The 20,340-nt window shown below is 40.6% G+C and overlaps 1 protein-coding gene across 1 annotated transcript in view; it reads left to right on the plus strand.

Moving 5' to 3' along the window:
- The window catches only part of Muc19 (mucin 19, oligomeric), a 53,271-nt gene that overhangs the window by 4,326 nt on the left and 28,605 nt on the right, over window positions 1-20,340 (plus strand). Inside the window, exons 3-15 of the mRNA XM_042055735.1 lie at window positions 605-664; window positions 1,249-1,477; window positions 2,265-2,379; window positions 3,301-3,361; window positions 3,563-3,660; window positions 8,217-8,430; window positions 9,079-9,201; window positions 9,626-9,749; window positions 11,881-12,016; window positions 14,201-14,293; window positions 15,000-15,084; window positions 15,187-15,324; window positions 19,819-19,968. Coding sequence (XP_041911669.1) covers window positions 605-664; window positions 1,249-1,477; window positions 2,265-2,379; window positions 3,301-3,361; window positions 3,563-3,660; window positions 8,217-8,430; window positions 9,079-9,201; window positions 9,626-9,749; window positions 11,881-12,016; window positions 14,201-14,293; window positions 15,000-15,084; window positions 15,187-15,324; window positions 19,819-19,968 — 1,626 coding nt within the window. The remainder of the gene's footprint in view (window positions 1-604; window positions 665-1,248; window positions 1,478-2,264; window positions 2,380-3,300; window positions 3,362-3,562; window positions 3,661-8,216; window positions 8,431-9,078; window positions 9,202-9,625; window positions 9,750-11,880; window positions 12,017-14,200; window positions 14,294-14,999; window positions 15,085-15,186; window positions 15,325-19,818; window positions 19,969-20,340) is intronic.

Raw genomic sequence — 20,340 nt, forward strand, 5'->3', positions numbered from 1 at the left:
AAAGAGCGGATAAGAGACAGAGATGGATAAGCACGCTATGCAGAGAGAGGGTGTATTCATTAAAAGGGAAGGAAAGGGAAGGCAGGGTGTGTGTGTGTGTGTGTGAAGAGAGAAACAGTGAAAGAGAGGAGGGAGAGAGGTGGGGAGAGGAGAGGAGCCAAGGCAGCAGCCAGCTACCTTGAAAAGAGGCAGGGCAGAGAGATTGCTCTTAGGCTGGAAGAGGAAGGAAAATCCACTTGCCTTGGTGGAAGGGAGGGGAATAGATGTGGCTTGTCTCTTAAAGGGATAGGACAGACCATTACATTTCCATCTCTTTTTTATAATAAAAAGTCGGGAGGTTATTTTTATCTAAACCATTACAGACATGAACCTAAATGAATTCTCCCTAAGGATTTCAATGGCTGGTTGGACCGAGAAACAAAAGTGGATTTTAGAGATAACCATCCATATGAATTTGGCAAATCCCAGCTTTCAAGAGCAATTTTACATATTCAGGACAAGGAACTATACTTTGACAACAACAACATTTAACTTCCCAATTAAAGTACCATATCCTTTTAAATCAATGTATATTTAAATATTATCTACACCTTGTGTTGAACAGAGAAAGGATCTCATATTCCAGAAGCAACTCCCACATACTCAGAAGCAAAGGAAGTTACTGGTAAGTGAACATATCTCAAATGTGCATCCTTGTTTAGCTCTAACCCAGTACCTGAAACAGACCAAGTAACGGAAGTCTGAAGCTAATTGAAAATAGCTATCCTTCCTTCACCTGTTTGTTTGATTTCTTCATGCTTTTATAAGATCATATTCACAGTATTTGCTTCTAGGGTCCAGAAATGCAGCATATGAAATACTGTGTGTGCATACACATACATAATTCTACTTAAAAATTGTAGTCTAATTTTTGCACTAATTTGTTATAAGTGATACCACATCCATCCAGGATAAAAGTCACTCTTTTAAGAGCAAAATGAATGAGCAAACATCAACTTCCTTTTCTTCCTTCCTCATATTAGACACAATATCCTTTTCCCCTAGGAAAAATAAATGCCTCGATTAGAGTTGTGTTTTAGCCAGATGGATCTTTTCAGACATCTCATGGGACCTGTTTAGAACAAAAATACTCTATGACTGGCAACTTGAATCTTGGTTTTTTTTTTTTGTACATAACTATAAGAAACAGCTAGAAGGTATGCTTATTGGTCTCCACAACTGTGAATGTGTTCTCTGACCACTGCGTAGGTGAAACGTTTACGTGGGGCAATGGCAAGTACCAAGCTCTCAACGGCCGCATCTTCTCCTTTGAGTCTTCCTGCGCATACACTTTCTGCCGTGACTGTGCCGAATCCGGAGGAGACTTCAATATCGAGATCAGAAGGCACAAGAAGAAAAAGATTGAAGAAATAAGAGCTCTGATTGATGATGTTGGCATCTCAATTTTGAATAACACTATTTTCGTTAACGACGAAAGGTAAATAGTAGAATAGTATGTGTTGGGGAAGCTGGCCCAATCCCTGCGTTCAGGGGCGTGGCTGCCCCAGGGGAGTAGGGTACCCTTAAAAAGGACCGGGGCCCCGGAAGGAGCCCCTGTTCTTGTCCCCCGCGTTACCTTCTACTTCGCTGGACCCTTGGTTCTGTAAGTTCCCTTATTTTCTCCTTTTATTAAAACTGATTTATTATAAAAGGTCTATTTTGGTTCTTTCCAAACCCCTCTGACCGCCGGTACAAGTATGGAGGATGTACCAAAACCAACCAGACACAGAAGCCAAGTTGAGTAAGGAATGCATGACAGGCCCCTCGTGCTTGTCTACAGCAAGTTAGAACACAGCCAAGGGCTGGCTCTGTTGGACAATGATTGCACCTAGATTTAGTGTAAAATGTAGATCCCACAAAACAGATACCAGAACATTGCCATTTTCATTGATGTCTTCTAACTATATTAAATACAAAGGTGACACTTCACAAATTAGAAATCGATGAGAGCACAGCTCCTAGATGACTATTTTTCAGAAATATCTACTCAGATTTCAAAGAAACAGACTCTGAGAGCTTTCTGGGATTAACAAATTAAGAGGCGATTGATAGTCTACTTGTGCATATTCCAAACTATTAGACTGGTTTTTTTTTCACTGACACCTAACCAACATTCTATATGTTTATTTTTCCAAAAGACTAAGGATATAGTAGCTATTCCTTAACAGCCCTTGTTACTGGAGTACTTTCTCACCACCTGCACACACTTTTTAAATTCTTCACAGGATACAAGTGCCATACAGCAACAAGATGATTCACATTAAAAAACAAGGTGATCACTATGTTCTGAACAGCCGCAGAAAAACCCTTTCTCTAAGGTGGAATAAGAACAAACTCTCAGTAAGTTGATCAGTGAACTTCTTTGAACTTTTTGGTTTTGGGTCTTTGGTCTTGGTCATAAAAATAGATACACAAGGAAAGAATTTACTGATAAATTTTGATATGCTTGCTGTGCTGAGCCTTATTTTGCCTGACAGTCCAAGCACCTCAGTATGCAGCCCTCTTAGATGGCCAATGATGGAGCAGAAGAAGCACACAAAGGAAAGCAAACGTGTTTTCATGGGCTTCCTGAGTGTGCGTATGAGCGGGCCTCTGCATCTGTAACTGTCTGCGCATGAGCAGGTCTCTGCGTCTGTATCCGTCTTGTGCCTTCTGTTGGGCTCTTTTCCTTCATTTTTTTTCCTATTTCAACGTGCTAGTTTTTGTTTTAGCATGATACCATATTATTTTACATTGTATTATTATGTTATTTTCTCTTAGAAGTCTGTTTGTTTTCTAATGAGAGACAAAAAAAAAGTGTGACTCCAGATGGAAGGGGAGGTGGGGAGGAAATGGGAGGAATAGAGGTAGGGGAAACTGTAATCTAAATATATTATGTGAGAAAAGAACACCATTTTCAATAAAAGGGAAAATATGCCTGTTGGTGGTGGCGCATATCTTTAACCCCAACACTTGGGAGACAGAAACAGGTGGATCTCTGTGGTTTTGTGGCTTGCCTGGTCTACAAAGTGAGTTCCAGGGAGTCCTTGTCTTGAAGTATCCTCTCCCCCCAAAAAATCTGTCTGAGGACACAATAAACATTGGGGTCAGACTTTTACCAAGTTTGGGTCACAGTTTCTTTAAAAAAAGAAATTGTTCCCCATCTGACCAGTGTACCCAGGACTGCACACGAAAGGACTCTGTCTTTTGGTTTGGTTAAAAATTGTCTTGAGATATTTTCAATATTTTGTGGAATAATATCAATATTGTTTGCTTTTGCAGCTCACTCTTTATAGCCAGTATACCACCTGTGGTCTCTGTGGCAACTTCAACAACACTCCAGGTGAGCTCTGGCAGATAATTCTGAAAATGATTACTTTCTAAAGAAAAAAATTAAAAATTCACATTTAGATAAATTTACTAACAATTTACATTTGTCTAAAGGATGATACACAGAAGCAAAATAGATTTATCTTGCCAATACTCTATGTAGCTTACAAATAAGGTACAAATGAGTATCTTATAATCATGCTTTGATTTGCAGGCGAAGATATCAATGAGCACATTGCCAATAGTAAAATTTCCAGTGACTGTCCCAATGCTTTGAGTAGGAGCAGTGAAGTCTGCGAGGATGGAGTACAGGTATGCAATGTGGTTTAACCTTGTAGCACTGTTTCTCCCAAATTATTAAAATAATATTTGTTGTGTATTTTAAGGTATGTAACATGATATTATGGGGTGTCTTAGTTAGGGTTTCTATTGCTGTGAAGAGTCACCATGACCACAGCAACTCTTCTAAAGACAAATATTTAATTGAGGTGGCAACTTACAGTTTGGAGGGTCAGTCCATTATCATCATGGTGGGGGAACATGGTGGCATGCAGGCAGACATAGTGCTGGCTGTATCTTGATCAGGACGTCAGAGGAAGTGCACTGTCTTACTGGGTGCAGCTTGAGCATATATGAGCCCTCAAAGCTGACCTCCACAGTGACACACTACTCCAACACCTACTCCAACAAAGTCACATCTCCTAATAGTGCCACTCCTGCCATTTTATTTCACACCACCACATGGAATACATAAAAAGAATAAAACGATTACTGTAATATACCCATCATATCATATAGCTATTCATTTTTTGAAGTTGTGCCAAAAAGAATTGAACTCTGCTCATTTAGCATGAGTATTTTGCATGGTGCCTTTGTTTTCTGAAGTCCTCACATGGACACACGAGCTCAGGATTTGCTCATCCTATGTATATGATATAACCTTTGGCAAATGTCTCCCTATTACTTCTCCCCAACCCATTTCTCCATATATTGGATTGCCTTTAGAGATTCTTCATATAAATGAGATTAGACAATTGAGAAAATTATTTCATATAGCATAACCTTCTCCAGGCTCATCTATTTTGTAGCATTCAATATCTTGTTCTTAATTTTAGTACTGTATAACCACAGATTCTTTGTCCATTTCCCTTGCTATAAATGTTTAGGTTGTTTCCATTTCTTGGCTGTTGAGAATGGTATTATATGAATGTGAAAAAGAGAGATCATTTTGATAGCTGATTTTCCTGGACCAGAGCCCTGTCTTTATGTACCCCAAACTTCTATTTTTTTTTTATAATGGCTGAAAAGGAGTTTCTTCTTTATATATGTGCTCACATTTGTTATTTCCTGACTTTGTCTTGATAGCCATTCCAGTGTGTTTGGTGTATATTTACCTAATGATTAATGACATCGGACACTTGCTCATACTCCTTTTTGGTGCTCTTGGTTTTTCTTTTTTGGGAGGGGGAGGGTGGGAATATTTATTTAACTTATTGTCCTTGGGTTGTTGCTGCATTAATGAGTTATATGAGCTCTTAATCAACTTTGTAATCAACCCGTTGTCAGATCATGATTGGCAAATATTTTCGCAGTCTCTAGGTTCCCATTTAAAAATGTGTTTCAGAAAATGCATTGCTCTCCTTGCTGCGCATAAAAAATAAATGCAGGGTATTTACTAGTTTCTGCCTTGGTGGCCTGAACTTTTAGCATGACATCTAAAGGTCACACCAAGCCAATGGCTAGAAATCCTTTTTTTGGATTTTAGGTGTTTATATTTTCAAGTGGTACAGTTACCTTCTTATCTTTGACTTGATTTCTGCTTCTGGTGTGAGGATAGGCTTCAGTTGTTTTCTTTCGTGCGTGGCAATCTTGTTTCCAAGCACCCTTTCTTCACAGGACTATACTCCCCCATTATGTTATCTTGGTGCCTTGCCAGATCAGTTAGCCACCTGAAGTAGATTTAGCCCTGGTACCTCTCATCTGTCCTGCTTATTAGCGTACTATGTTAAAGTCACAGCAAGGGGGCACACAGTTTCTATTTAGATGCTCCCATCCCTTGGGAACTCCTAAACCAATGCTGGAATTCTGCCCCAGCTTTCTCTCAATGTCCTTGTACTCCAACCTTCCATTCCAGTCCAGTTGTGAATGTTAAGATTTTTTTCCCCAAAGCAACATTGTATGTACTCTGCTTTAGTGTAATAATTTGAATTATCTTTGCATGATGTTATAATTTTTCTGTGCGACATCCTTCCTGTGCTTCACAGTCTCCGTAGTTCCCTAACTTCCTACCTAAGAATGCTGTTTGAAATGTCCCTGACCTTGATTTTTTAAGAGATACACAGAATAACAGTTTTCTTAGCTTTTATTGATTCTCTGTGGATTTCACATCACGTATCTCGATCCCACAGTCCCACTTTCTCCCCATCCCCTCATGTCCTTGCTTCTGCCCTCTGCCCAGGTACTCTCGCTCACTAAAACAAAACAAAATTTAAAAGAAAAACCAAAAATCAAACCAAAATAAAAAGAGGAGAAGCATCTTGTTGTAGAAGCTGTAGCGTGGCTCACTGAGTCGCACAGTCTACCCTTTAGTTCATGTATCTTTACTTGTAAATGTTCCTTGCAATGAGTCATTGGTTAGTTCTCGATTAGAGGCCTCAGGCTTTTGCTATACTATAGATAATGGACTCTCTCTGGGGATCCTCTTGGATACCCTCTTGCTGTCATGAAGGTCCTGCAGCTTTGGATCTGTAGGTTTGTCACTTTCAGATGCTCCAACAGTTCATAGATGTGGTGGATGTTGGGGTGGGCTAACTCATAGCCCTGGTTCTGAGCCTGGGTGGTAACTAGGTTGGTCAGCCTTCCATCCTTCTTCCCCCATCATAACCACCTGGGGGAGCTTGCCAGCACTTGGCTAGCTTATCCAATGCATTCTGCAGCAAGGGGTGGGGCAGGCTCTCCTTTTCCCAGGTATCCAGACGAGGCCTACCCACACTCACAGTACCAGTAGGGCTGCTTCCTTTTGCCCAGACAGATGCAGGGCTTTCTCTTCTGACTGCTGCAGGAAGGGGTCGACTCAACTCTCCTGCTCTCAAGTTCTTGGGCTGTCTCACCTGCTCCCCAACAACTCTAGTGTGCTGCCCAGGCAGGAGCAGGGCCCACTCTCCTGTGCATGGCGGCTGGTAAGGGACAGGGATAAATAACCCTCTCACTTTTGAGATGGCTGGCCAGCTCTTTTTCTTGCCTGCCGCAGGTAGCATGGGACAAAGTGGGGATGTGTGGCTACATTTTCCCTTATGAAAGCTACCACGTGGCAGACGGGGGAGGGGGTCAGCTCTGCTGCCCTCATGCCACCGGGTCCAGCCCACCTACATCTGGACAACAGGGTCCGCTTTAGCGCACTGCCCAGAAGGAACACAGATCCCACTCTCCTGTGGGTAGCAGTCTGTGATGGGCAAAGTCTAGTTCTTCTACTTTCGTGACTCTGGGGCTGGTTCTCTCACCTGCCATGGGTGGCAATGGGTAAGTGGGCGGGGGGGGGGGCATCTTTCTCACTCACCATACCACCACATGGCGGATGAGGGGGGTAGCAAGATCAGATCTCCTCCTCTAATGTCCTGAATCCCCAACAATAGATTCAGCTCTAGTTGCTAGTCAGTGGTGAGGGGGTGGGGCTGTCTTTCCTGGGTGTGTGTTTGTGTGGGGGACAACTCTCCCCTGAGAGGCAGGGCAGGCTCTCTGGTCGGCTCTCCGGTAGCAGTATCCAGCCAGGGAGAGACAGGGCCATCCATCCGAGGGCCAGCGAAGGGTGGGGCTGGCTCAAAACAGCTCACGGATTTCCACATATGTGGCACCTATGACCTCCGTGGCTAACACTGGCCATGGACATCATCACAGACCCCAGCTGCAGTAGGTCCGCAGACCAAACATGGCCCTAGGCAGTGGCCCTGGCCGAATGTCTCATGGCCCCAGAGAAGCACAGGCTACTCAGATCAGTAAGACCTCCACAAGGGCATGGCCCTTGGAAACCGAGGCGGTCTCAACAGAAGAATAACAGTTCTTGTCTACACACTTAAAAACTGCCATTGAGATTTAGGAGAAAATTCCTAAAAGCCATTTATAAAAAACATTCTTCATGATTCCCTTTTCCTATTTTCAGCTTATTTGGGGGGAATTTTATCAGTCTTTTTTGACTGAAATTAGTACAAACTACACAGTTAACAGGAGCATTTGTAATTTTCTAAAAACATTTTTGAGAACAGAAAATACCATGTGGTCATTGAAGTATCTTGAAATTCAGTTTTTTTTTTTTTGTGGCACAGCAAAATAACATTTGCTTTTATATTGCGAACAATTTATTATTTGTTATTAATTAATTAATTAATTTTTTATAATATTAAAGCAAATGCATATCATTTCCACTAAAAAAGGACACTAGTGTATGGTGACTTGTCCATTTGTCCACTGACAAACTATAAGCGCATCAAAAGTTTTGGGCCTGCATCTCTTTTGTGTAATGTGTTGCCACCAGTTGCCAAGCATTGCCTAGTATCAATATGTTCCCATCCCATCTGCCCATTTTCTCTAGATCTATGATTTCCTGCAGTGTAGGAGACAGTTGGATAAATCTGGGTGATAAATCAAATCAATAAACTTGAAGCCATCCCAGCTAACTGAAATGTTAGAGGTCAATCTTTCTTGCCAACCATACTACCTAACTTTCAAGTTTCAATTTGAATTCAACGGTCCCCACTTCGCAAGAGTTACAGAATGTTTTATTATATAGAATTTCTGTATCTATCCTTTCTCAGACATTCACGCTATTGACCTTTTCCCCCGTATGTTTTAATGAAATGGGTTTTGCTTTGCAGTATTGTGACAAGATTATCGGAGCTTACTTTGAGGACTGTGGGAAGGTTTCCCCTTTGTCCAGTGAGTACAGAAAGGTGTGTGCTGATGAGTATTGTCAAACCGGAGGCGGCAAGGACTTGACATGTGACACCTTCTCTGAGCTGGCCCGACTCTGTGCCTATGATGGACCTGGCGTCTTCGAACACTGGAGAGATGATTCTGCTGTAGTTTGTGGTAGGTGATTTTTTTCTTAACAATGGTAGATTATGAAAAAATACCTTCTTAGAAAACTCACTTCATAGCTCAAGGCATATCTGAAAACAGTTCCCTTGAATGATTCTAAGGCCCAGCTAAGGGAGTCTTGTCTCTAACGTGTGTTTATGAGGAGTTTGAGGCTCATTTTGTGATATGATTTGCCTTGTTGCAAAGTTTTGTGTTAAGGTCTTAATTAATATGATCATCAGCAACTATAAGGGGAGGAGTGTAAGTCCTATAAAAAGTAGCTCATTAATTTTTAATAGTCTACTCATAAAGTATTATTTTATTTAAAAAGATTAGTAAACTGTAAATATGAGCTTTATACATGTGTAAGTACCATGTATACAATTTATGATGCTTGGGTTAATCTCTATACAACTCTGTCAAACTCAACATGGGATAAAATTAAATGATGCCATTTACCTTTCCTCTAAATTAAAAATTACTCAGTGAAATAATGCTTGAGAAGTTGGCATCATTTATTTCTATGGAGTGTCTTTAAAGATCGATTTGTATCTTGAAAAGCAGAATCAGTGAATCCCATTTGAAAGGATCATTAGAGAACTCTATATTTACTCTGTTTTCCTTTCTTGTATAAGCATATATATTTCTATATATCTTCAGAAAAGCAACAATGTCCAGGAAAACATATCTACAAAGAATGTGGACCTTCAAATCCTCCAACTTGCTCTAACATGGCTCCTTTTCAAGATAGTGCATGTGTGAGTGGCTGCACCTGCCCAGAAGGTAAGATTCCTGTGATCATATCCACACCAGTACAGCAAAACTAGACAAAGAACAGCCATCTGCAGCTTCAAAACGTGACTGCCACAGGTGAATTCTTCTTATGGGTTCTCTGGCAACCTACTGAGAAACGTCAGATACTTTCAAAGCTTATGTGTGTTTTATCTCTGAGTACAGAGTGTCTCTGAAATCCACTGATTTACATAGGGCTTAGAAGGTCCTGTCTCTATGGGCCGGTAACTCAGGCTCTGAAGATTTTCATCTACATTCTTATCAATCCAAATGAAAAACTAGCACTTACGCAAGAATTTAGCATTTCCGGGCACATTTGCACCTGCTTTAGAAGTATTTCAGAAGTGGTTATAGTTGTTAAAGAATTCACTGATGTTCATTCAATTTTGAGAGTACATCTCTGTGTGTATTCTAGGTTATCTATTGGACGATATTGGAGAGAAAGGAAAGTGTGTATTAAAGGAAAAATGTCCTTGTGAATCTAATGGAAAAGTGTATAAGGCAGGAGAAGTCCGAGAAGGCTCCTGTGGTTCTCAGTGGTATGTGTGTGCTTTTCAACTACATTTCATGGTCATTAAGATAACATCTAGGTTTGATCCATGCTCAAAGCTATTAAATTTTATTCAGCAAAAATTATACTTCTTAGAAATGCAACAGGGTTATGGGGAAAAGGGAAAAAGCAAGCAAACAAACAAACAAAACAATTGTCAGTTCGATGTTTCTAATTCCTGGCTTGTTACTCTTATAGATTCAGGGCAATGAATCAATTTCCCAGGAATTCTCAGAAATTTTAAATTATGATGATTTTGACCACACTTCTACTAATCTTTACACTCTACTATTTAGATAACCAAACTTGTGTTTGTTGTAATTTTTAAAAGAAAGTGGTACGAAAAAGGTGTCATATAACAGAGTTCACATGGAAGGTATTTCATTAGAAGAAAGGGAGCATAAAATGGGGGAAAGAGAAGGGGAAGACAGGCCTCTAGGGTCAGGAATAACAGAAGAAAAAAGAAAGGCACAGAGGGAGAGAGAGAGAGAGAGAGAGAGAGAGAGAGAGAGAGAGAGAGAGAGAGAGAGAGGGACAGAAGGTGGGAGGGAGGGAGAGAGAGAGGGGGGTAAGAGACAGAAAAAAAGACAGGCAGAGAAGCAGAGAGACTGATCGAGAGAGAGAGAGAGAGAGAGAGAGAGAGAGAGAGAGAGAGAGAGAGAGAGAGAGATGAGGTGAGTGGATGGTCAGGGCCCTTTGAAAAGGGAACTTAGTGAGTGTGCACAGGAGGTGTTCTTAGTGACTGCAGGTGAGGTGGTAGCCCATCAGGACCCCAAGGTCAGGCCAGTACAGATGACTGAATATTAACCGTAAATACACTAAGTTTCATAGTGCTTACAAAGAACTACAGGAATATTTAGACACTTAAAAACATGATTTAAAGTTCAGGTCTCCAGTAATAGAACAGCCCCTCACAGAATCATATGGGGACACTGCTGACTGAAGAATCACTTTGTATTGAGAATACGTTAGATCTTGCAAAGTCATACAAAGGTCTCACACAAAATACAGTATGTATGAGCTCATTAGAAAGCATTTTTTTTTTTTTTGGTTTTTCGAGACAGGGTATCTCTGCAGCTTTAGAGCCTGTCCTGGAGCTAGCTCTTGTAGACCAGGCTGGTCTCGAACTCACAGAGATCCGCCTGCCTCTGCCTCCCGAGTGCTGGGATTAAAGGCGTGTGCCACCGCCGCCCGGCTAAGCATTTTGTTTTTTTATTGACATTCTTGTTCTCTTTAGTGATATACTTTAACCACATTACATTTGTTGACAGCTACAGGCTAAGATCTGAATATGAGGGCAAACATGTGGGTAGCTTTCTTTCTGAGATTTTCTAACCTCACTTGATATTATTGACATTCTGAGTCCCTCATTTTCTTGCAAATGTTATGAAGATACTTTTCCTTAGAGCTGAATAGTTTTTTGTTTATGCACAAGATAGTTATTGTCCACTCATTGGTTGACAGACAATTTGGTTGGCTCCACGTCTGTGCTATAGAGAATAAAACAATGAACATGGTGGAGCAAATCTCTCTATCTCTGGGGATGGAGTTCTTCGGGCCAATGCCCGGGAGAGCAGCAGCTGTGTCATATGGTAGTTCTGCTTCGAATGCTTTGAGAAGTAGCATCTTTGTAAGGCTCACGGTCTCTGAGCTTCTGTCTGACTTTGCAAAGTCGTGTACACCGTACTTTGCACCATTCACCTTCCTGATAATAATGCAGCACATGGGCAAACCTCTGAAAGCAAGTTTCGAAGATTTTATAAATACCTTCAGTTCATGAAGTTATTATTTTTACTCAAAGAAATTTAAGCTTAGAATATCATGATATTGCCAGGTGATGGTGGTGCATGACTTTAATTCCAGCACTTGGGAGGCAGAGGCAGGCAGAAATTTATGAATTCGAGGTCTGCACAGCAAGTTCCAGGACAGGCTCCAAAGCCACAGAGAAACCCTGTCTTGAAAAACAAAATCAAACAAACAAGGGAAATGTCACAATATCAACATGGATAAGACACCTTACTGGGGCTGTTTTTGGGTGGGAAATGATCTGATGCTCGCATGGCATCTTTGAATGTGATGTTCTAATGGTTTGACCTTTGGCTCACCTTTACATTCCACAGCACATGCAAAGATGCTAAGTGGTCCTGTACCAAAGCTCTATGTCCTGGGATATGTAAAGTGGAAGGGAGCTTAATTACTACTTTTGATGACAATGTATTTAACCACCCTGGAGACTGTTACTTCTTGGCCCTCCACGTAAGTACTTATCTACAACATCTCTGAAAACTGAGCAAATTCCCAACAAATTTAAAGCACAATTCATTTTATGCTATTGAGTTTTGGTAATTTCATACATGTATACAATGTATTTAGAGTGTATCTGTTTCCCACCTTCCCCTCCAAATCAACTTCATTTCCTTCTCCTTCTCCTTTCTCTCCTTCTCCTCTTCTTCTTTATAACCAATTGAGTCCAATTATTGCTGCCATAATTAACACGGGTTTGGGTTATCCATTGGTACATGGGCAAACTACTAAGGCCTACACTCATAAGGAAAAATGACTCCTCTCTCAGCAACCATCAACTATCAATAGCTCCTCAGCCGGAAGTGAAACCTTGTGAGCTCCTCCCCTGTCTTTGCTGGAATGCTGACAGCTTGGTGTCAAATGGGTCCCGTACAGACACTTGCTCTGTATTGTTCATTAGGGAAACGGCTCTGTCATGTCCAGAAGACATTAGTTTGTATCAGATCTTCACAATTTTTGGATTTTACAATCTTTTTCCTCCCCTACTTTATGATGTTCTTTGAGTCTCCTTGGGGAAGGATTGTGTGAACATAAGGGATAATAACTCAGTAGTCAGTTTTTATATTTTGAATCTCTGAAGTAACTACTGTGAAAATAGACTTCTTTGATAAGAGGTGAAAGTTACTTTCATCTATTTGTATAAGGATAGATCCTTGGAAAGAAGCGTGATGCAGTTTAATTTACAATAGTAGTAGGTTCTGCCCAAGGGCGTATATCTCCCCAGCACAGATTCTTGGTTAAGGGTTGAGTTCCTGCTCATGAAGCAAACCAAGAGTGAAAACCAATTAGAAAGATGTCAGTTGGCCCCATAACGTTCATGCCACTACTGCACCAAGAGGCATTTCTTGCATGGCTATCTGTCACACACAGGGTTCCCAGCTGTATAAGACTGTTGATAACCACAGTCTTTCAGGACCTTGCATATTTCCTCTGACACTAAGAAAGCTAGCTGGCAAGGAGGCAAGCAGCTTTTATATTGAGTTCCTGTGTAAACAAAGAAGAAGCAAACAACCTTCAGAATATTAATTACACATTTCAGTGTCTGTTTTCTGTCACAAATCGACATTGACATCATTGAATATTAATATTATATCGTGTACACTCTGAAAATTTCTGGCAGAAACAAAATTCAGCAGGTAAAATCTTTATTTGTGAACAAGCCGCTAAGTACTTAGGAAAGTCGTTATGTTCCTCTACCTGTCTGTGGACATTCATCTGTGCTTCTCATAATCTGATGCTGTCTTTCCTAGATGCATTTTCTTCATTATTCTCATAAATTTATGTCTAGCCTTCATTATACAGTGTGGCCCCATTGTAGGATAACTTCTGGGTTTACATTTAGACTCGTCTTAGTATTAAAATCTTAAGTAATCTGAAGTACAGTAACAGGGCAGTTCTACTTCGTATTTCCTACTTTCAGTGGATGGGAGAAAAATGAATAGTGTTTCATCTTTCTGGGAAGAAATGAAGATGAACTGAATTTGTGTACTGAATATAGAGAGGAGTGGGTTAATATGACAAAGTTCTACAAAATGTAGATTTTACTACTGAAGAGCTGTATTCCCAGTCATAATTCCTGTGTATGAAAAATTATCTCTTTTCTTTCTCTTTACGCCTCCTTTGTTCACTCTGTGAGGACTAGGCATGGGGAAAGAGAAAAGGAAACCTACTAAAGAATACCGAATGTATGCTGCATCCAGATCAGCGGTTCAGAGACCTGCATGGCAGAGCTAGAAATCTCGTGACATTGCACAGCAAAATGTACAGCTTTCCCAGCTAAAACCCTCTTGCATTGTGTCTGTCCAGAGGCTATAGACTACCCAGGGATTCAAAAGCCATTTTCCCTTTAATTCCTAATAACACCACAAAGCACCATAACTATGCTGGATTCAAGAGTGAAGACAGAAGAAAAGCATTTGTAGTGAAATGTCCATGTAGTTAAATGTCCAGATTCACATGATGCCCAGCCCAGCCCATTTATAAAATGCTTGTCTCTTCCTGTGGGTACACCAGGGGCTGGATAAGATTTCTAGATTCTGAGCAGTTTGTGTGGCGAGACTGCAGATTTAAGTTCATTGTGAATAAATCATGTAGAAATAGCACATGATAAAATTCCTGAACATAATTGTTTTTCAGAATGAAGAGATTTCTATCAGTGTTGAGCTTCGTCCATGTGATGATGGTCAGACAGGCTCATGCTTAAAGAGTGTTACGCTTCTCCGAAACTCTGTAAGTATTTACCTTCCTAAGGTTCAGCCAGAGCAATGTCAGGTCAATGATTTCACAAAGTAAAATCTGGAGAGGGCTGAGGTGTTGACCTGGTGAGCGGGAGAGCTTGAGACAAATGCCTGGGGATCTGAGGTCCAATGGCAAGGACTTTGGAATAACTGGGCATGACTACATGTGCCTATAACCCCAGTCCTCTGTGGGGGCTTGCTGACATACTGTGGCCTATTCCTTTCATCACCGCCCATAAAGTGTGCAAAATGAGTCTGAATTCGGAAGAACAATGACTTTGTAATATGAATTAAGTCTATGAATAATATGTCAGAAAAATAATTATATTTCTAGAAGAGTTGGAAAGAGCCAAGATCCTAAAATATGCCCACAGTGAGCATAAATAATTGTGTGTGAATGACAGGCTAACCATGGTTTTCCGTCAGGAGTACACTGGGCCTTTAAAGGGCTCATGCCTGCCTAGGTGCTGGTACTCACAAAGGGTAACATCTTGGTTTCAGTTTCTTTGTCTGGAAATTGATGACAAGCGTTCCTTTCCAGGGCTGATATGGGAAGCATGAAGCATAGTGTAAGAAAGGCTTTAAAGATATTCATAAATCTATGCTACAGAACTCAACATGTTTTTAGTGACATGAAACTTCAGCTTCATGTAGCACATTGTAGCTATGCTGAGCTAACGAGGTGTTTTAAATATTAGTCTGTTTCAGGTGGCAGATTTGTGTTCAGTAGTGATGGGACAGTCACAAAGGATGGCGTTAGAATCCAAGGGTATTACTATTCAGGTAAGGTTAACAACAGCATCTAAACACATGCTCCAGATGACTTTATTTACTCAGCTTCTGAAACTGACACGCTAATTTTGGTGATAAATTATTATTCAACAGATGATATACAGATCTTCAATGCATCTTCTTTATACATGCAAGCAGAGGTGCTGTCTCTCCTAAAGATGCAGATACAAATTGCTCCTGCCATGCAGCTGTATATGTCCATGCCTCCCGAAGCATTCACAGACACCGTCGGTAAGTCCTCCAAACAGTATCATTTCCAAGGATTCGGTATTATGCACTTAATGTGACAATATAATATTACAGAGAATCTTACATTCTAAGAGACTGGAACTTGTGATGGAACTCTCAGTCAAAGAAAATAATGGACCTCGAGGTCACTTAGGACATAGGACTTCTTTCCTGCTGTGTGCTCAGCTTGTTTATTTAACCTGCATTTAAGAGAACAGGGTAACTGTCAACCTTTGCTCATTACAGAATCAATACCAAAGGCTGTTTAACAATTCACACATTTCAAGTTTTTGAATTAAGACCTTTATTTAGGGTCTAGAGAAATGGCTCAGTGGTTTAGGGTACAAGGTCCTCTTGCAGAGGACCCAGGTTCAATTCCCAACACCCACATGATATCTCAAAACCATCAGTCAGTAAGTTCACTTCCAGGTGCTGTGATACTTTCTCTTCTGCCTCCCTGGGCACCAGGCATGCATGGGGTACACTTACACGCATGCAGTCAATACACACATGCTTATGAAATGAAATCTAAAAATATTTAAGGACTGTTATTCAGCTAATGTTTTGAAAGTATGTTTTATATATCCTTTTACTAGTAGTGGAAATCAAATAAGACCTTGGCATGTAGCTGAATAAATGAAAATACAGCATATATAACCTTAAAACTCAGGGGCAAGGGACAATATTTGCCCTTAGGCTACACCACAAGCTCATTTATTTTCCTGAAGCTTCCCATGATAAAAATGAGCTCTTCTTCACAGTCATAAATGGTAAAAGAATAAATGGCAAGTCCCACAAAACGATTAATGCATACATGGTACAAGTTTTATGCTACATACTTTCCTTGAAAGGTAATATAATTTAATATAGACAAAGAATGCAACTTGTGAACTGGACAGCTCTGACAAGGAAGGCATACAGCCTTGTATTGGGGAGCTGCGGGCCGGCTTCCCGCCGCCCGGCTCCCGGCCACCAGCTAGCTTATGCCCCGACATAACAGCACACAAACTGTATTCTTTTAAATACTGCCTGGCCCATTATTTTCAGCCTCTTACTCACATCTTGATTAACCCATATCTAATAATCTGTGTAGCACCACAAAGTGGTGCCTTACCAGGTAGATTCTAGCGTACGTCCATCTTGGGCTGGAGCTTCATCGCATCTGGCATCTCTCCCTGAGGAGAGGCACGGCAGTCTGTCTAACTTAGGAGAGGCGTAGCATCTTACTGATCCTTCTACCTCACTTCCTCTTCCTGTTCTGTCTACTCCACCCACCTAAGGGCTGGCCAATCAAATGGGCCAGGCAGTTTCTTTATTAGCCAATGAAATCAACTCAAACAGAAGACTCTCTCACATCATTTCCCCTTTTTCTGTTTAAACAATAAAAAGAAGGCTTTAACTTTAACATAGCAAAATTACATATAACAAAACAGTTATCAAGCAAGAATTATAGTTACAATATTTATATCTACTTTATCTTTTATCATAACTAAGGAAAACTATAACTATCTATCCATTCTTCAACTCCATCAAAGACTCCAGAAGGATATAATATTACCTAGGTGAACAAGAAGTAAGCTACTTCCAAAACTCTAGAAATCACAGAGACATCTCGCTGCCTGGACAGTCACCCAAAGTTCCTCTGTACCGTTGGGGCATCCATCTTTGGCCTACAGGCCCATAGTTTCCAGCAGACATTTCCATGAAGCAGGAAATTTCAAAGGCAGTTCAGTCAGTATCTGCTGTGTCCTGCAGAATGTCTCGCAGACTCTTTCATGAGTCAGGAACCCCAAAAGATCATCTCACTTTTAGGCAAGTTCAGCAGTCCTCTCTCTGAGGGTTCTTTGTGTCCAGTTTATGCCAATAGTCCAGGCAAGAGCAGTTTCTTGCCAAAATGGCTATCAAACTCCATAAGGAGCCTCTTAGATGCCCATCTTCCTCTTGAAGTAGCTGGTGCTGCCAGGAGCAGATATGTCTCATTGTCATGAAAAGCTCTAAGTTATTAAAACATTTTAAATGCCATATTCTATTGTCTTTGAAAGATATGAAGAATGCCTATTTAACTTAAATATATCTCTATATATCTAGAAAATCTAACTTACATGACTATAAGCTCTACTATTTTCAATGATTATCCATTAACAACCTATATTTCTTAATTATACATTACATTTTTAAAATGAACTACACAATCACAATACCATAATCAGTATCAGAAATATATATACATATAACAAAACTGACCTTAAATTTAAATCACTAAAGCAAAATCCATATCAATGCAAATTACTCATCTCCATATTATATCCCCCTTTAAATGTAAAAGAACACTTATAAACAGTATTTGGGAATATGGACGTAGATATTTCTCTCCAAACTGCTTCCTGCTGAATGGGGATGCTGTTAATCAGATCTTTCATGGTGTAACCTGTGTGCCAGGTTCATCTTAGTCATCAATTGGGTGAAGTAATTTTTTGAGGGTGTTCAGGACAACCTTTCAGGAGGGCGTGGTCTATCATAGCATATTGGGATAGAAGCAATCCACATGGTCTCATTTTCTGTAAAAATAAAAGAAGAATCTCTTTTCCAAAGTATCATATCCTTAGATCCAAATTCTAAAGTCAAGGTATTTTCAAGATATCTTTCTTGGATTAGTTCAGCAGCATTTCTAAACAAATATCTTTTAGCAGCTGTTGCTCCTTCCTCAGCATTCAAACAATTCAAAAAGAGCATAATAGCATACAGTATCAAGATTCTCTGTGTATTTTCCATCTTTGTGCGGCTTTATTTTAACCTCTATTTCGTTTATTTTTACTTTTATTTTTTGAGACAGGTTCTCTGTATATCTTTGTCCTGGAATAACTCTGTAGACCAGGCTGTCCTTGAACTCTCAGAAATCCGTCTGTCTCTGCCTCCCCAGTGCTGGGATTAAAGGTGTGTGCCACAACACCTTGAACTCACAGAGATCTTTCCGTCTCTGCCTCCCAGGCATTCAGATTAAAGGTGTGTCCTGCCACACCTTGAAGTCACAGAGGTCAATCTACCTCTGCCTACCAAGTGTTGGGATTAAAGGTGTATACCACCACAACAAACTACTTCCTTTTTCTTTCATTCTTTCTTTCTCTTTTTTTAACTGTAAGAACTTTAACTTTTAGCCTGCATGTATTTTTAATTCACTGCTAACCATTTAGAGGTTTTCTTTGTCTTTGAATCTCTCTTTACTGTATATCTCTCTTTTTCTGACCACACGAGTCTTTAATTTACCAAGCAATATAGGTAGGATTAAAGCCGTGGCTTTGACAGCTAGATCCAGCCCATTCCTTAGCTTTCCAGCCTCATGGCAGAGGTACCAGCTATAGCCTTGTTTATCACCACAACTCTGTGGCGGTTCAAGGTCCCTGACAACAAGCAAGCTGCAACAGTGTTAAACAACACTCAAAAGCTCCATAGTCAGGACTGCCTGCTTGAAAGAGTCAGAGTTTGCCCTGGTGGGACGGCCAAGAAAGCTGGCATTTTAAAACGGCACAGCTTTTTTCCTGCTACGGCTGAAAACCGAAAAACAAACATTCAGCTTTTCATCAACACCATTTAAGTGTTTCGTGGCAGGACCTCTTAAAAGAGCTGCAAGATTTTGCAGCTAAAGCTGAGTCAGGAAGCCTCTCTTAGATGAGAGTGCTTTCTTACCTCTAGCAAGCAAAGCCAAACCTGAGAAATAGCTGCTACCAAGAAAACATGCTTTACTCTATTCTTTCCCAAGCTTTCTCAGGCTTTCTGTGGATTCAATTATCCACGTGGGCGCCATTCTGTATTGGGGAGCTGCGGGCCGGCTTCCCGCCGCCCGGCTCCCGGCCACCAGCTAGCTTATGCCCCGACATAACAGCACACAAACTGTATTCTTTTAAATACTGCCTGGCCTATTATTTTCAGCCTCTTACTCACATCTTGATTAACCCATATCTAATAATCTGTGTAGCACCACAAAGTGGTGCCTTACCAGGTAGATTCTAGCGTACGTCCATCTTGGGCTGGAGCTTCATCGCATCTGGCATCTCTCCCTGAGGAGAGGCACGGCAGTCTGTCTAACTTAGGAGAGGCGTAGCATCTTACTGATCCTTCTACCTCACTTCCTCTTCCTGTTCTGTCTACTCCACCCACCTAAGGGCTGGCCAATCAAATGGGCCAGGCAGTTTCTTTATTAGCCAATGAAATCAACTCAAACAGAAGACTCTCTCACATCACAGCCTTTTGATGATTCTTCTCTCTAAAGTTACCATGGAAAACACCGAGTACCATTTATGGTACATTGTTGTCTGTGCTCTGGAATTTTTGTGAAAGACTAATGAATGAAGTCTGAAGTGATGTAAGATTTTACCTAATGTGTGCCAGTATTAAATAAACATATTTCAAGTATTTTTTTACAATGTTTTCAATAAAGTAACCGGAAGACTGCATAGGTGGAAACGCTAACCTTTGCTCTGTGACTTCAACATCCTGCAGGTCTTTGTGGTTCCTACAACAACAAAGCAGAAGATGATTTCATGTCAAGTCAGAGAATTCTGGAGGGTACAGCTCAGGCATTTGCTAATTCCTGGGAGATGATGTCTTGTTCTAAGGGGAGCCCCTCTTCCTGTGTCAGCATCGAAGCAGGTAATCATCATGGAGATTCATGTGTTGTTTAGAGTTGGTGCACATGCAGACTTATACTGATAATCATATGTAGACATCAGATCACCCTGCCTCTAGCTAGCATTTCTTCTATTATCCCAGGTTGAGATGAAATAAAGAATTAAAGAATTCGGAGAGGGCACAAAAGAATAAGTCTCTTATAAGGAACAAAGTTAATTTATGTTCACTAAAAAAGAGGCCAGCACTTTGTGGTAGTTTATAAAATAAATTTGATTTTTCAGTGTATTATATTTGAATCAATAGCAACATAAATTAAGCAGAACTTTGAAAACATGGTATTAATAGTCATAGTTTTGGGGAAAGTGTAGTGACGGGTTGTTGCCAGTTTGCCAG

This window comes from Arvicola amphibius, chromosome 9 (genome assembly GCF_903992535.2).
Source record: "Arvicola amphibius chromosome 9, mArvAmp1.2, whole genome shotgun sequence".
In the NCBI taxonomy this organism is placed as follows: Eukaryota; Metazoa; Chordata; class Mammalia; order Rodentia; family Cricetidae; genus Arvicola; species Arvicola amphibius.